Source organism: Schistocerca serialis, chromosome 3, assembly GCF_023864345.2.
Source record: "Schistocerca serialis cubense isolate TAMUIC-IGC-003099 chromosome 3, iqSchSeri2.2, whole genome shotgun sequence".
Lineage (NCBI taxonomy): Eukaryota > Metazoa > Arthropoda > Insecta > Orthoptera > Acrididae > Schistocerca > Schistocerca serialis.
Genome location: NC_064640.1, coordinates 259726256 through 259745197, shown reverse-complemented (window position 1 = coordinate 259745197; position 18942 = coordinate 259726256). Strand labels below are relative to the sequence as shown.

The following is an 18942-nucleotide window of genomic DNA, read 5'->3' as shown; positions in this document are numbered from 1 at the left end:
ATCCGAGCTGCCGGAGATGACATTCATGTGTGTGTGAGGTTCGCTTGCTTGTGTGGATGAATGCATGTGTGTGTTTCCTTTTCTGAAGAAGGTTTTGGCCAAAAGCTAATGTGTAGGTATCTTTTCATTGTGCCTGCCGGCAACTCAACATGTCATCTTTATGGTGAGTAGCAATCTATCTTTTCTTTATATTGTTGTCATGGGGAGAGTACTTTGGAAAGATGTACATGTAAGAATTTTGGAAGATCATAATTAAAATAAGTCTCACAACTTTTAGTAACCCTTATAATCATGCCAGTGTTCTCAAACAATTTATAGTTCATGCTGGTTTCAGAATATCATGTGTAAACAACAATACAATAACAGTTACTACTGCTGTTAAAGCACACTGAAGGGTTAGAAGCAGGCCAACAACTACCACTGAGTTGCACTGCATACTTCATCCATGAGCAGTATTCATAAACAATGTATTGAAAATCCATTGTTTCTTAACAAAACAAATCATGATCTTTGTATGATCTATCAGATCTTGAAGTGTGGCAATAAGGACTTGAAACATCCTTTACAGAGTCCAAATGACTACTTGCTCTGCAATAAATCTAAAAAGAAACAGGTGACTGATCTTAATTTTGTTCTACACAGATGTAATTTATCATTAATAGCTTCATGTCAGCCAGCACTTTTGTCTAAAAAAAATACAATAAAGAAAAGGATCTTGAGGCAGCTTACAAACTTTTGTATGTGCTTCCAACCCACACAGATGTAAAAGTAACCTATTTCACTTTGCAGCTATAATTGAGTTATAGGGGATTGCATATAAGGGACAGTCAGATGAAAATAAGACAGATGGGAAAAATGTAAGTAAACTGTTTATTATGTCACAGCTAATCATCATAACTGTTAGTACATTTATCCCACTGTCAACGCCTTCATGGATAAATGTTTGCAATTGCCTATGGAACCTTAATTGTACCCGTGTTTGCCCCTGTTCATGTGAAGGAATCAATGGCCACAGATGCCTTTCTTCAGTGCTACAAAAATATGGAAATCACATGGGGAGAGGTCAGGACTCTGTGGAGGACGCTTAAGGGCTTCCCAGGGCAACTTCTGCAGCGCACTCAAAACAACCGTAGTGACATGTAGGCCCATCCACATCCTCTGTACTGTGCCAATCTCTCCACATGCAATTTCAATATTTTTGGAGTCCTGAAGAAAGATATTCATGACTGTCAATTTTCTTTGGACGAAGAGGTGCACACATGAATACAATCATCATTTCACAGGCAACTCCAAACGTTTTTCCATGAAGGCCTTGACCATCTTGTCTCACAGAGCGATAAATGTATTAACAGTTATCGCAATTACTTTTAAAATAATAAACATTTTACTTTCTTGTTTTCCATCTGCCTCATTTTCATTTGACAGCCTGTTATATTCTGAAGGTGTCACTTCTAGGATGCTTGAAATTAATTTGCGGTATCCAGTTTCTGATATTTATTGGATTGTGGAGCATGGCAGAACGTATTCTTTTAGTCTTCATAAATTGTTCTCACAGAAAGCATATCACTAAAGCACACCTTATTTCAATTGTGGTTTTGATTGTACTGTCTCTGACATCTTTGTACATAATTTATATATTGATAATTAAGCTTCTTCATTTCATTTACGAATATATTTTCCTGTAAAGAAAGATCTGTGGGATGAGTTACAATTTCTGTTTATTTTTCCTAAGGCAGTACAACTTTCAAACACCATGTCCATCTTGATTTGCATGTTACCATGTTTTATTCATCATGTATGGGCCATGTGAATTAACAGATTGGTGTCTTGCACCATCTGTTGGTGGCAGAGGTAACCAATTGGACACTAGATGTAGTTGATGACAAACTGCACTGTTCCACCATATTTCAGAAACAAAGTTTATGTGGGTTACCAACAAAACTTCACTTTGTAGAGTTAAACAACTTGGCCTATTTGCAAATCTTTCCTGATACCCTATACACATTCATGATGTATACAAGCTTAATTTTCTGTAACTGATGATGATATTTTTTATTTGAAATAAATGAAAAGAATGCTATAAATTTGATTATGCCTCTTACTAGTTCGGCATGCAAAGTAAAACTGTTATCTGACTTCTTAGTGGTGGTCATCAAAATAGGAGAGCTTATCAAGTGATCTTAGTTGCACAATGTGTCATATCATTTAGATTTACAGACCGCATTGAACTCATCACGTAGTAGAGTTGGTGTGGTTCATTTGTGTGGAATACCACCACTCTTTGGAGATTGCCAGACTCTGAGAAACTACAGCCAAATTTGCTTGTTTTAGTCTTTGTCAGTATATTTGACTACAGCTGTTCATCAGTTTTCCAAATTCAATTTGACATTTGTCTTGGATGGTCTGATGTGTAAGAGGTGTGAGAACTGCTTGTTCTTCCATGTCTTCCATTTGGATGAGATTTGACAGTTTTTGAAACTTCTGGTGACATATTTTGTTTTGACTCACCCTCTCATGGACTTCAGCTATTTAATGGGGAAATCAGTGGTATCTTGTAAGTGCATAAAAGTCAAGATGTACGGGGTTGCATAAAATACATTTTTACCATTCTATAAAATTAAATGCATTTAAAATTCTGGGAATTTTGATTAGTATTTTCTTTTCATAGCACTGAAATATGGAAAACAGGTATCTGTCACAGTTATTTTTTAAAAATAAACATTCACATCATATTTAGGGTATTTGCACCTCTCATTTTCAGATGGAAGCATTTCATTTTTACATGTGTATTTCAGCTGGATGAGAGTGCTAATTTGCAAAATGCTTTGTGGATAGTAATAAAAATTTGGCTGATACTAAAAACTGTTTTATATTAATTTTTATCATGAATAGTCACTGCATTCCACTCCAAAACAAACAGAATATGGCTGTCTCATAATATAAAGTGAGAATTTGCTAACTCCAGAACATTTAAGTTAGCTATCCTCTATCTTAGTTTACTATTTACATATATGTTTGTCTTAACATCTCGATGCAGTAGTGAAAGAATTATCTCAGATGATACAAAAATTTCAGAAGTGTCTTTGTTCATACAAATGTTGAGGCAATAAAATGTTTGTTACACAGTTGCTTTTAATTTTATGAATTACAGAAGGGAAACAGGTTTGCTCAATTAGACTCACTTCTTTTGTTATAGGAGAGCACAAAATAAATTTTATTCCAACAATGGTTGGACCCTTCTTGGAAGTAACCTTGGTACCAGAAGCAGAACTGCGTAAGGCAACTCTGAACATATTTTTTGATATGATGGAATGTGAACAAAAAGCAAAAGGAAATTTCAAGCAAGTGAGTGTTTATACACTGTTGAAGTATAGTGACCTAATTATGGCTATCTTATAACTTTATTCATGTGGTAATTTTAAGATAACTGTGTTCATGTCTTTCAATATTCTCCACACTGTGATAATTTTTATTATTTTTCTTCCTCTTCAGGTAGAGTCTGAGCTCATTGATAAGTTAGATATTCTGATTAGTGAAAATAAGGGTGATGATGAATACAGGCAGTTGTTCAATACAATGTAAGTAATTTTTTCCCTAAGTAAAGGAATTATTGTTAATTCATTTATACTATTATTTCTTCAATTTTTTCTGTGTGCAGATTGCAGATGATTAAATTATTATGAAAAGGTTGGTTCTAATTTTTCATAGTTCTTCAGCTGGGTGAAACCATTGGTAAATGCAAAATTCTCTAAAACATCTAGTAGAAACTGCCATGAATGGAAGTATACAATAATGGAAGTAAAAACATTCTAGTAAACATGGGTTTGCAAACAAACTGCATGTAAGATAATTCTCAGTGTAGTTGATCTGCTGTAGAATTGTGGAACCTGTTTTATGCTGGCATATTATGACATTTTTCTGGAGAGTGAGACTCTTCTCTGTAGGAATTAACATTTGTTCCAAAAATAACGGTCATGTAAAACCCAGCTCGCTCTGTTCATTCACATGACCCTGAAGGCAGTAGACACTTGTACCCAGGTAGGTGCCATATTCCTTGACTTCTGTAAGGCATTTGATACAGTTCTGCACTGCATACAGAATTTCAGACTAACTGTGTGACTGGACTGAAGAGTTTCTAGTAAACAGAACACAACATGTCATGCTCTATAGAGAGAAGTCTTCAGTCATAAAATGAACTTTGGATGTACCCCAAGGAAGTGTTACATGTTCATTACTTTTCACAATGCATATAAATGGCAAAGTAGATAACATCATAAATTATTTGAGGCTTTTCATCAGTGATGCTGTTATATACAGAGATATCACAATGCTGAAAATTTTAGTGAAATGCAGGAAGACCTGTAGGGGACTGACAGTTGAAGCAGGGAGAGGCAGTAGATCCTCAACATAAAAAAGTAATATATTGCATATATGTAGGCAGGAAGATCTATTATTGTATGAGTATATGACTGCAGAACAATCACTGGAAGCAATTACCTCCACAAAATATCTAGGGGTATGTGTACAGAGCAATTTAAAGTGGAATGACCACATAAAACTAACTGCTGGGCAGAAGGTGCCTGACCGAGATTCCCAGCATGGGATCCATTCCAGAAGAGCAGCATATTTCATTCTTGATTCATTTAGAAAGCCCACAAGTATCATGGAGATGCTTGACCAATTCCAGTGGCAGACATTGTGAGAGAGGTGTTCTGCATCACAATGTGGTTTACTGTTAAAGTTCGATACATTCCAAAAGATTCAACAAATATATTGCTTCCTCCCACGTATATCTCATGTAAAGACCATGAAGATAAAATTAGAGAGATGTCAGCTCACATGGATGCTTGCCGATAATTGTTCTTTCCACAAACCATTTACATCTGGAACGGGGATGGGGGAAGTGACAGAAGAACACAAAGTACACTTTGCCACACACCACAAGGTGGCTTGCGGAGTATAGATATGGATGTAGATGTAGAAATGTGTGATTATGAGCTTCCACTCAATACAGTGTGAAATATGCTCCCAGTTAGATAAAATATGTTTAAAACATGAGCCACGGTTGAAATTCGAGCCCAATTTGTACGGACGAGGACAATATTTCATACTGAAGTCAGTGGCAGTGCATAACCTACACAATGAAAATGGAATGAAAGGCAGATAAATAAGGAAGGAATTTGACTGTGCTGTTTTCCAAAGAACTGTCTCAGCATTGGCAATAACAGATGTGTTAAAGCACAGAGCATGATGATACTCGTGTGATTTGTTCTTGAGACCTGTTTTGATGTGGTGCAGCTCTATAATCCACACTTACAGGAAAAACAATGATAGTATTAGGTTTAGGCTTAATCTCTCAGCATAAAGGCTTCATGGATTTGCTTGGCAATATCGAAAGAGCTAAAGACAGGACATTGATTTCACAATACACCATATTGATCTCTACATTCAGATCAGACATAAGCCATCAATTAGAATTCAAAAATCTCTTACAAATACCTCAGTCAAGTATTTAAAAAGAAGTACCTAGGAATACATAATTTTTTGTTGGTACTTCATCTAGTGACTGATTTTAGAATCACATGAAGTAAATCACACTAGAGACCATGATAAGCAGTTTCTACCTTTTTCTATAGTTTTTGCTGTTGCTAGAAATGAGGTTGTGTTTTGCACAGAATCAGGAAACATTTCACTCTCTACACATTTAAGTTCTGTGTAATATACAGGTTGACCCAAGAGTCCATTAACATTTTAAAAAATCAATAACATTATAGAATAATATTGTCACAGAAGCAGCTGAGTAGCTCAGTGGTGTTGTGATTATGATCTTAGACTGTTGCATGGAGGGTCATGAATTCAACTCTCACCTGGACCGTACAATTTTAATTTCTATATTCGGTTTGAGTACATTCTAGAAGTATCCACAAAGGTCAAGAATCATTGTATGGGAAGGTTGGGTAGCTTTATATATACTGTATGTGTTCTGGCCAGAGGCAGTTTGCTCTGCACTCTTGTATGTGCAAGTGCTGAATAAACCTTTGGTAAGGCAAGTTAGTGTTTGTCATTCATCTAATTATATCTTATTCTGTGTGACATTATTCTGTGGCGAGAAACCTAAGTTCGAGCCATACTCAACAGACTGCAATCTATTGGAGACACAAGAAGAGGATATTACAATGACAGCAACTGTGTGTCACCACATGAGACATCCTTCCAGGTTCTCTGGTGATGATGGCCAAGATCCAAACAAGTGAGCGTATTACCAAATTTAACAAGTGGGATGACACCGTGTGTTTGGTTAACGTATTTTTCTACTTGGGGGGCACTGCCAAGCAATGGTATGAGAACAACAAGGAGAAGTTCACGAACTGGGAAGTATTCCAGGCAGAACTGCGCAAGTATTTCAGTGACACACAATGACATAAGTGCAAGGCTGAAGATAAATTAAAGTGCAGAGCACAGCGTCCAGGAGAAACTACAGCATCCTACATTTAAAACGTCTTGGAGTTGTGTAAAATAGTGGATCCTAGAATGAAGGAGGAAGATAACGTCACACATCTCATGAAGGGTGTTGCTGAGGACATGTATCAAGCCCTACTCCTGAAGGAGGTTTCGACAGCAGACGACTTCATAAAATGGTGCCAGTATATTGAGACAATGCATCAAAAAAGAATTACATGCAAAAAGTTTGAATGGTTTCCAAATGTTGTATCAATGTCTGTGATGGAGAAAGCAACTGATTCCACAGGTGTTCTTTATCAGATAGTGAGAGACAAAGTTCAGAAGGCACTTGGATTGCACAGTGAGCAAAAAACCAAGACACTTCAAAGCATCATAAGGGAGAAAGTGGAACAGACATTGAACCCAATCTGTCATCCTTCATTTCCCTTTAAAATGGCGAAAAAGTCAAGACCCAGGTGGAGTTATGTTCCTACAATGCAGCATGAGGAACCTGTTTGGGCACCAAGGAAGACTGATGTCTGGAGGACCCAGGATAACCAACCAGTATGTTTCCACTGTGGACAACTGGGACACATGGTGTGCTATTGTTGAGAAAGGCGGCAGATATTTGATGACGTCTGTGCCAGAGGACAACAGGCCAATCTTAGCCAATGCCGACTCCGGGACGACGAAGATGAACAAGAAGATGTGGGTGCAGGACGACGTAGGTCACCATCGCCACAAGCTAGCTGCTGGAGAGGACTCTCCCCTACATGCCGATCGAGGTCTCCATCACCGTTTAGAAGCTCCAGCCAATCATCTAGCTGCTGCAACCTGGAAAACTGAAGGGTGCAACCTTCTTTGGAGGCGAGGCTACTGAAGAGAAAAATCCTCCACTGTCAATCACTACAAAAATGATAGGAAACTGTGTCGATATCCTCATGGATGACCAACCAGCCCAAGCTCTTTTGGGCTCTGGAGCATCATATTCAGTCATTTCAAAGAAGTACCATTGCCAGTTGCAGAAAACCATATTCGTCGACAGCAAAACATCTCTGCTGAAGGTGGCTAATGCGAAATATGTAAAATCTACAGGAAGATGTACCATTATGTGGGTATAAGTGGACATACACAACCCTTAGAATTCATTGTCTTACAAGAGTGTAGTCAAAACGTCATTCTCGAATGGGACTTTCTGAAAGCTTCTCAGGCGCTCGAAGATTATGCTAGAGAAGATGAGATACTGTGGGCAGGAAGATGCGCATCCGAGCTTGTGGAGACTATGTGTGCTGGATGAAGTGACCATTCCTGCAATCAGTGCTAGAAAGTTAACTGTCATGTGTCGTGCCATGCATCAACCCATGGTTCTTGTAGTGGAATGTAAGAGAGGCATACCACTGAAGAATAACTTGGACATTCCAGCCTCTGTTGTCTCGTTTAAGAATAGATTCGGTGAATTGTGGATAGTTAACTGTCGCCGAGAACTGCAGATCCTTCTGAGACACATGTGGGTAGCAAACGCTGAGCTGTTAATTGAAGAACAGCTGAGCGCCATAGAAACCTCCCATGCTGAGTCTGTGGGTGAAATTAGCGCTACCACTATGAGACAAGATCTTCTAGCTCAACTATCACCAGATCTCACTAAGGAACAACGGAAGAAACTACTTGACATTCTTCAGGAGCTCTCTGAATGCTTCAATCCACAGGTGAAGAGCAAATTAAACAAATTGACGGTGAAGCACCGGATTAGCACTGGAGACCATCAAACAATAAGCCAGAGAGCATACTGTGTGTCAGCAATGGAACATCGAATAATTTGCAACAAGGTAGAGAAAATGAAGAAGAATGACATCATTCAGCCTTCACAGAGCCATGGTCATCACCAGTGGTCCTCGTCAGGAATGAGGATGGCAGTTGGTGCTTTTTTGTTGATTACAGGAAGCTAATTAAGATAGCTAAAAAGGACGTTTACCCTCTTCCACGAGTTGACACTACACTAGATTGTCTGAAGGGCACTAAGTTTTTCTCAACCATTGACATGGACATGGGATACTGGCAAATCAAAGTAGATGAGGCTGATCGTGAGAAAACTGCATTCATCACCCCTGAGAGCCTGTATGAATTTAAGGTAATGCCGTTTGGTTTGTGTAATGCACCAGCAACTTTTGAATGAGTGATGGATATTCTTCTAAGGCACCTGAAATGGACGATGTGTCTTTGTTATTTAGATGATATTATAGTGTTCTCAGAGGCATTTGATGAACATATAAAAAGACTGAGGGCCATTCTTAAGTGTCTCCAACAAGGCGGACTGAAACTTAATGCAAGGAAGTGTCTCTTTGGGGCAAAAGAAATCAAAATACTTGGACACTTTGTGTCAAACGAAGGTGTGCAACCAGACCCAGAAAAGGTGAGATCTATAACGGAATTTCCTATTCCTAAAAGTATTAGAGATGTGAGAAGCTTCCTCAGATTATGTTCTTATTACTGTTGTTTTATCAAAGACTTTTGTATTAAAGCCAGGCCACTCCAAGAGTTGTTAAAATCTGATGCAAAATTTATCTGGGGTGGTGCTCAACAATATTCTTTTGATGTGCTGCGAAAAGCTCTGACGACTGACGCTGTACTTGGTCTGTACGATGGGAGAGCACCTACAGAACTACACACAGATGCCAGCGGGTATGGGATCGGTGCTGTTCTGGTGCAAATTTTGGATGGAAAAGAGAAGGTTATAGCCTATGCTTCTAGGACACTTACAGAAGCCAACAGAAACTACTCAACTACAGAAAGAGGATATCTTGCTGTGATCTGGGCCATGTGCAAATTTTGACAGTATCTCTATGGAAGGCCATTCACAGTTGTTACAGACCATCATTCACTTTGTTGGTTGACTGGTCTTAAGGATCCAACAGGATGACTCGCCAGGTGGGCACTATGTCTTCAAGGGTATGACATTACCATAGTGTACAAAAGTGGAAGAAAAACCAAGATGTCGACTGTCTCTCAAGAAACCCTATGCAAGACCATCAAACTTTGATGAAGATAGTGACTGTCTCATTGCACACCAGGATCTCTCTGCTGAGCAGAAGAAGGATGCCACGATATCTCAAATTATGCTTGCCTTAATTCGGTCAGAAGATGTGAAAGGACAGTTTAAGGTAGTTAATGGATTTCTTTGTAAGAAAAACTTTGATCCATTTGGAAAGAGGTGGCTACCAGTGATTCCTAAACACATGCTCTTGGATGTTCTGCAGAAATTCCATGGCACACCTGAGGCTGGACATCTAGGATTTATTAAGACATACGATAGAATCTGAAAGAGATTTTTCTTGCCAGGTTTATTTAGGAGTGTCCGTCACTCTGTGTCACACTGTCGAGAGTGCCAGAGGAGAAAGGCAGTTCCTCAGAAACCACCTGGCCAACTCATACCAATTCCACCAGCCAAAACACCTTTCCAGCATGGTGGGATTGACCTCCTTGGAAGATTTCCAATGTCTGCTAGTGGTAATAGATGGATTATTGTTTGCACTGATTATCTGACACACTATGCCATTACAAAAGCAGTGAAGGAATGCAAAGCATCCGAGGTAGCCCAATTCATGATGGAAGACATTGTATTAAAACACGATGCCCCAAGGTCATTAATTACGGATTGAGGGTAAGTTTTTCAATTGAATCTTGTGACAGAGATAAACCGCTGGTGCAACATTACTGATCAAATGATGACTGCTTACCATGCGCAAACTAACTGGCTTACTGAACCTCTTAATAAGACCTTGGCCAACATGATATCAATGTTTGTCAATGTTGAGCAGAGCATCTGAGATGAGGTGCTACCTTTCATGATGTTTGCCTAAAACACCGCCAAACAAGACACCACAGGATTTACGCCATTTTTCCTGGTGCATGGGCGTGAGGCGATTACTATGATGGACACTGTGTTTCCACTATATCCTGATGACATGGACGACGACTACATCAGCCATGTGTTAACCAGAACTGAGGAAGCTCAGCAGTTAGCTCGACTCCACACACTGCAGGCTCAAGAAAACGTTTGCCAAAGGTATGACGTGAGCCACCACCCTGTTGTCTGCCGACCTGGTGACCTCGTCTGGATCTTCACTCCTGTTCGGAAGGCCGGTCTCTCGGAGAAGCTCCTCAGGCACTGCTTTGGACCTCATAAGGTTGTAAGGCAGTTGTCTGATATTACTTATGAAGTTGAAGATTTCAACCCCGACACAAGATGGCAAAAGGTCAGAGATACGGTCCATGGCCTTCGAATGAAGCCCTATAAGGATCCTGCAACCCAGGGTAAATTCAAAGCTCCAGCGACAGGCAACAAGTGGAAAGGTGATGAAGAGCATAACAACAAAAGAAGTTCTAAGAATATCACTGTCGAGAATCAATCATCAGGAGTCGGAGTTTGCAGAACCGATGACTCATCCCGGACTAGGACAATGCAACACTAAGACGCTATTCACTTAAGGAGGGAACAATGTCGCATAAGAAGCTGAGTAGCTCCATGGTGTAGTGGTTATTATACTAGAGTGTTTAATGGAGGGTTGTGGGTTCAAAACTCACCTGGATTGTACAATTTCAATTTCTATATTTGGTTTGAGTACTTTCTAGAAGTATCCACAAATGTCAAGAATCATTGTACTGGAAGGTTCTGTAGCTGTATATATACTGTATGTGTTCTGGCTGGAGGCAGTTCATTCCACACTGTTGTATGTGCAAGTGCTGAATAAACCCTCGTTAAGTGAAGTTAGTATTTGTCATTCATCTAATTACACCTTCTTCTATGTGACAATATAGGTAGAGGGGTAAAAATTGACACACATACTTGAAATGGCATGGGGTTTTATTGAAACAAAGACAGTACTTAGCATAAAATTCAGTTTTTAGCAAACATGGTTTTCTGTATAACGAATGCTCAACATATTCATCAACAATACCTGTAGTCAATAAACAATGTTATGAGTAGCACTGCACACCATATCAGCAGCTATGATGAGAACTTGCCATCGGATGTTGTTTTTTAGCATCCCTAGTAAGGTTGGATGCTCCCAGTAGACTTGTGACTTGAGGTAACCCCACAACCAACAATCGCCCAGATAGATGTCTGGGGAACTGGGAGCAAAGCATGATGGAAGTTGCAGCTCAGCACCCAGTCTTCACCAAATGATGTGCTCTAGAGCTCTTTAACATGTGTAGCAATAAGGAATGGAGCACCATCCCACATAAAAGTCATACCTCCCAGCAGGTGTTTATCAGTCAGGCTAGGGTTGATATGATTCTGTAACATATCAGTGTACCTCACATCCATCACACTAACAGTTTGAAAAACAGCACCTGGCATTTCCTCGCAGCAAAGGGTCTGATCATGATGTGATGTGAATACACAGCACACTGTGTCTTGCTCATCATGCAATGGGGTTTCCATGACAGTTGTAGGACTTTTGGTAGCCCAAATTCTGCAGTTGTGTTATTGACAGACCATTGGAGTATGAAATGGGCTTCATTGGTCCGCATCACATTAGACAATTAATCGTCATCTTCCTTCATTTTTTGAAGTGCCTGCACCACAGATGCTCTCTACATTACAAAATCAGTGGATTACAGATCTTGATGATCCTGAATTTTATACAGATAGCATTGGAGCATGAGTCTTAGTGCTTTCGAAACTGTAGTGTGTGTGTGTGTGTGTGTGTGTATGTGTGTGTGGAATCCCAGTGCAACATGTGACTTCATGAATGCTGACTTCATAATGTGAAGATAACCTGCTGAAGTCTCCATTTCTTATAAACTGTCTGAACAGCAGTAGCACTTTTGTTTGGTCACCTACTGTGGGGCCCGTGGTGTAAACAATCTGTGGCTTCAAACTTCGTGATCACTTTCATCATAGTGACACTTGTAACATGAGCTTTACCCATGAGAGTACCCTTCTTATGGTGATACAGTCATAAAGGTGCACTAGCAGATTCTCCATTCTGATAGGAAAGCTTCATTAAGAGCTCTTTCTCTGGTAAAGTCAACATGCCGTGGTTACTGGCACTGCTGTCTCCCTACAGGTCATTTTATGCACGATTCTCATGCAGTCACACTGACATGTTGCTGTCCAGCACCACCTGTCAGCCAGGTTTTGCATTAGTTTTGATTTCAATAAAACCTCATGTCATTTCAGTTGTGTGTCAATTTTTACCTCTCTACTTGCATTATTCCATGAATTAGTGTATTTCCAAATGTTAGCAGATTTTTAGGTCAACCTGTATTAAAACTATTTGGAAAGTGTTGTTAATTCATCAGGTACAGAATTTTATGGTGAGTGAAATGCTATATATTTCTAGAACTATTTACATAACATGTGGACAGTTGAGTTGTAATTCGTTGGTCGTGCACCATCTTATACCTTGAAACAGAAGGCGGTCTTTACTGTGGAATGTGTGATACTTGCAAATGAACTGAATTTCTTTGATGTCTTAATATTTTTACCTGCCTTGACAACAGAAATTTATGTTAGTTTCAAATAGCTTCTATTACAAAATGTGTTTAACTTGTAGCTGGTGTTTGATAATTCTTCTGCTTAATTTGATTTCGCTAACTGATTATTGGTGTGTAGTGCAGTAATAATGCAACAGATAGACTACTGACAAGATTTTCTAAGTTGCAACACTTTTAAATTTCAGTTGAATATTTCTTCGTAGGTACATGACCATGTTGTACGTTGGAACATGTTTTCACATTTGGAAAAATCTTTATTATCTAAAGTAATTTTTGTAATTTCAGAAAAAGACTGCATCATGGAAAAAGTGAATACCATGATTTACAAATAGAATAAGAAAATATATTAAACTTCTATTACAAGGCTGGATAGAGGCAAAATTCTTAAAAGTGTACCAAAGTAGAACACTCTCCCCCAGTGTAAAAAACATTTTTCTTTTAATTTCAGAGTTCTTAATGTTTTCCTGTGGTATGTGGTTTTGTGTTTCCATGAAGACATAGAATTCATAGTAAAGAATTTTCTTACAATGTCATAAAAATCTAATTTCTCTAAAAGAAAGAATTAATGAGAGAAAGTATTAATTGGATATCAGTTACTATAAATACTTCATGAAAGTTCATAGTGATATAATTTCAGTCAGTTTCAGTCAGCATCATAGCTAAACTACATTTTCTTGTTCAATTATTCCAATAGTAATTTTTATACATTATTTCTTTCTTGCTAACAAGGGAACACTTAAGTGCAGTGTAAGTATGTATTTAAATTTGTGTGTATCTTGCAGCCACTGACACAAATCCTTCTTTCTCTCTCTCTCTTTTTGTGTTAATTTGGTTCATTGGTAGTGTATCCTTATGATTTAATATCAAATCCTTCTGCCCATGTTTCAGTAGATCTCTTGTTCACTGCAACAGCATGCAGAAAAGCTCTGCTGGGGGTACCTGTGATGCTAAACTTGATTATTATGTGCCTGTTAATTGCATGAAGATTTAGAAAGAAAAAAAAGTAAAGGGCAGCTTCCACATTACTGCATATAGCATTAGCCTTCTTGAAAAATATTTGGAATGTATTTCAAATTTTGTGTAAACTTGACAGCCAAAATTTAGTTTCATGATATAATCTGCATGCTACTGCATGTCACACAGCATTATAATTTTATTGTTTTTTGGAATCTTTGTACAATAGATAACTAAGTAATTGGGATAAAATGCAAAAAATAGAAGTTACAATACTAAATGGCAACACATGAGGGAAAGAAATCATGTATAGTCATTAGTACATGTGTTCTCATATGGAGCCAATGGCGTTGTCTGTTGAGCTTAACCCTCCTCCTTTGAATAAATAACCTTGGTCTGAAAGCTAAAGAACATTTATGATCTTCAGCAAATGTGTATGTACTTATCACTTCATCATTGTGAGTATTATGAGTGTGGTTTTATGACTATTTAACAATGTTTTGTATTTTATAAAACACCTCCTTAGTTTTCTCCTTAGTTTCTTGATCTTATTTTTTAATTTATTTTGCATGGCTGTAAGATTTTGATTTTGTAGAAATAAATAGTAGTAGCTTTTGTTGAAGCAGTTATAAAAAGGAAATTATGCACATCCCGAACTTGTAGTTCTGGTGTTGCTCTATAGCAAACTATAGAAAACTTGAAAATTGTTATGTCTAGTATTAAACTGGCAGAGACCTCTTTTGGACATTAACAATAAGTTGTGGAAGACAACAATGTGTACATTAGTCTGAACTTTTTTGAAATGTGACACTGTAAGAGAAATTATAATCCAGGTAACAACTCCACTGTTTTTTTAATTTCTTTTGTAATTAAATAAGGGACTTTTTAATTACTCATCTTATGGATCATGGAGAAGAGAAAATTCATTTTACATAGGGAAAGATAAAGGAAAAGTTATAGACTCTGAAATGGAACACCTAGCCATTGAACAGTACTCAGAACCTCCATTGTTTGCTGCATAAGCACACCCATATAGCATCTTGCTTCAGATGCCATCTTCTCTGGAATCCATGTATAAAAATTTACTTCCACTCTGGCACATGCCACACTGTAATTCTGTCAGAGGCAAGAAAGAACTTGGAAGTGTGTGTGTGTGTTGGGAAGGGGGGGGGGGGGGGGGGGGGGAGCAATTGCAGAGGGAGACAAAGAGATGTGTACAGTAAGGAGTTTCAAATGCATGTGGCTTGCAGTAGTTATTTGGAGATGATGAGCTTTGCACAGGACAGAGTTGCATCGAGAGCTACTTTAAACTGGTCTTCGGACTGAAGACCCCAACAACAAGAAGGATCATTCATGACAAGCATTTAAGCACATTCCAAGACAAGGTTCCCAGGGCTGCTTGAGGAAGTGGAAACACCACTGCGACACGTGCGTGAATAGGGGAAGGGAGTACTTTCAAGGAAACAAGAATTAAATATTTCTGAGATGAATAAAATATTAATTTTTAAAAAGGCCTCATATACACGTGTCTTATAATCTTATATCATATAATTCAGTCACTGGGCCATTCTACTACTCGTATTCCTAACTTACTTAATTAATGCTTGAAAGTGAATAAATATACAAGAGAAAATACATTATTATTCTGCTGAATAAAGTTTGCTAGCATTTCCCATTTGCATTTGTTTTTGTTCCATTTGATTTAGCTGTTACTGTGCAATATCGCTGTAATGTTAGTGGTCTTGTAAAGAGACTTAATCCCCAAATGATTTACCTCATAATTTAGGAAAATATTAAACATCTCAGAATTTGCTATGTGTATTAAAAAAGGAAATATGACAACAGAGACTGATAAAGATGAAGTTCTTTTTATATTTTTTTGGTCATGAAATAAATGCCAAGTTTTTCCACAGACTCCTAGAGCGTGTGCAGTCAGAAGACCCTGCCTGGAAAGACAGTGGAGCAGCATTCATAAGTTCTGTTACTAGACTGCTGGAGAGGCTGCTGGACTACAGAAGTGTCATACAGGGGGATGAGAACAGGGACAAACGAATGTCCTGCACTGTCAATCTTCTTGTGAGTCACTACACTACCATTAACTATATTTGGCCATTAAAAATAGCTATTCTAATATTAATTTCTGGTGTTTTTTGTATTAATTGGAATATAAACAGATAGTCTCTTGTCAGTAGATTTATGTGTTCATAACGGCTGATTCACAACTACAAGAATTTGTCAAAAATTTTTTGCATGTTGATAATGTCAGGTGGTTACAATAAAAGTGCATTTACTCACAGAAGTCCAGTGTGGACTGTAATTATCATATGGCAGTGAAGCTTGGTAGGTATTTGAATGTGTTAAAGGTGGAACTGACCTATGCTGGGAAAAAAATAGTTCCAGTTTTGGCCATCAGGTGCAAATTTGACACTGTGAATGCAAGAAAGATGTATAGAAATGTTTCCATATGCACAATGTAGTGTAAAATGTGCCTTGTCATTCCACAGAATATTGCCCGGATGTGGGCAGAGAAGGTCAAACAAGTGAGAGGGGCATAATGTTGATTTTATTATGAATCACAGCTTACACTATTTGTTAAATATGAGTACTGGAGACATCAACAAGATGCTGCATCTGTAAAACAACATGATCAACAGCTACTCACAGCAGTTCTGGTTGAATTGGAGCAACATGTTCCTGTACACTGCCCTTCAGATCAGGTAGAGGTCAAATGTGTCCCTGGTAAATGCATTCTTTTGGATATCCTCAAACCCAAAAGTCATGTGGATTCAGATCAGGTGATGTTGCAGGCCATGAATCTGGAGGACCCCTGGAAATAACACATTCATGGAAGGTTGCATTAAGCAGATCTTTCACTGAGTGAGTGAACATGAAGTGTTGCTCCATTTTGCATGAAAAAGTTGTTTCCACACATTTACTCTCTTCCAAAGTGGGGAACAGGTACTGGACAAAGAGGTCTTGATAACGTGTACATATCATGGTACACCTGACAGGTGCTCTGGATGTCTTCTCTTCAAAGAAGAGCAGACCGAGAATAAAGGTGCTTGTGAATCCACATGACACAGTCACATATGGTGAGTACAGCTGCTATTTGTGCACAACACATTGTGTAATGGTGCCCCAGATTGAGCAGTTCTGTGCATTCACTGCACCGTGTAGTGTAAAATGTGCCTCATCATTCTGTACAATATTGCCCAGTCACATGACAACTTCAATCATTGCCAGAAAACTGAAGAGCAAATTCAGGATGTTGATGCTGAACATGAGGTTCCAGTTGTTGCACTGACTGGACTGCAAAACTTTCTATACTGTTGACAATGGGTGGACAAATTTCATGACATTGCATTGGTACTAGCACTACCTTGGGCACATCCTCTGTGGTCAGTTACAGCAACAGCAACCATGTGAATAACTTCCACTGGGATAGGACACCTTTCTCTTCCAGGTGCCACACCAAGCTCACCTGTGTTCTCAAATTTCATTATCATTTTCTTTGAACTATTTAATCATACTGTGCCTCTCCTCAGACCTTTCAGTTGGCAACACCCTCTCATTGTGACATTGCAACTGTTGTCATTAACACAAATAGCTTCAATTCCAGATCACTATCTCTCTTCTCAATAGCCACACTGTTCACTCACATTATGACATGTAAAATGACAGTGTGGATGTCATACTGTCATACAAACAGTGTACAGTGCCAGACTTGCACCTGGTGGCCAAAATTGGAACTGATTTTCTTCAGTAACGAATTAGCATATCTATCAAGTTTTGCTGCCAAACTATAATTAAAGCACACTCTGGACCTCCATGAGTAGCTGCACTTTAATTTATTACCATCCAGTATAAGAACTCCACATTGAGCTAAGAGGACTGATGTTATATAATGGGATGGAAATGAAAGATGCTAGTTAACAACAGACATTTTTTTCATGCAGCCAACTGAGTTAAAGTTTCAGTTTTGCACAAAATTGCAGCAACTACCACATTTATCTTTGACATGTCCTGTGAGCAATAATATTAGTTGAATTCACCATCTGACCTCCAGTCAGTCCATGAGATGACTATAAAGTTTGCTGCCTTTAATTATCAGTCTCTATACCAGCACTGATAGAACTCTGCTCATATCAGTGCTTGATTTATGGAAGTGATAACTGTACTTCGTAATATGTCCATTTCTCCATTGTCTGCCAACTCAAAAAAAAAAAAGTTTTACAGAATTGGTCTAGATCCCATAATTTGCTTCAGTTAAAGTCTTCATCTCAGTATACTAGATTTTCAGACAATCATTATTTTTGGTATGTTTTAACAGTTGTACCACATTATGGATTTAGTTTTAACTGTTTTGTGAATGTGTGTCAGGCAATTATCAGCAAATGCTAATCTACTTGATTTCTTTTGTCATATCTGTGAGACAATCAGAAAATGATTAATAAGAAGACTTGGGCTGTGATATATGCACCTTGCTAAAATTATTCTTGTCCAAGTTACAGAACTGTAAGCAGTTGTTTGTTTCAATCTTATCTGTGACCACTTATCAATTGCTGTAGGGAAAGCCTATTATTGCTGTTGATGTAAAAGTGAATGTGTATGACAGAAAATGGTGGAAACAATAATGAATGTGGTTAAATGAGAAATTCATTATATGACTGTGAAACGTTGTAAAAATGATTCACAAAGTGAAATTAGAAAATAAATTAGTTAAATCAGAAATTAATATTTATTTATTTATTTATTTATGCATTTATTTTACCTGGCAAGATTAGGGCCTTCAGGCCCTCTCTTACACCTAACCAGGCATACTCACATTCAACAAATTTCAGTGTCTACAGAAAATTAGGACATATAACATGTTATACAGTATTAATGTTAAAGAAAAAAATTAGAGATTATAAAAGTAGTACAAAGATAATTATAACAATCAAAAAATAATTATAACAATCAAGAATAATAAAAAAATAATAATAATGATAATAATAATAATAATAATGACTATGTATATGAAAGTAAACATATTTTTCTTTTATG

General features: G+C 38.0%; 1 protein-coding gene across 1 annotated transcript in view; it reads left to right on the top strand.

The window, feature by feature from the left end:
* LOC126470030 (dedicator of cytokinesis protein 3) overlaps positions 1–18942 on the top strand; it is a 1043796-nt gene that overhangs the window by 943937 nt on the left and 80917 nt on the right. The window contains exons 23-25 of the mRNA XM_050097517.1: positions 3197–3345; positions 3493–3578; positions 15810–15972. Coding sequence (XP_049953474.1) covers positions 3197–3345; positions 3493–3578; positions 15810–15972 — 398 coding nt within the window. The remainder of the gene's footprint in view (positions 1–3196; positions 3346–3492; positions 3579–15809; positions 15973–18942) is intronic.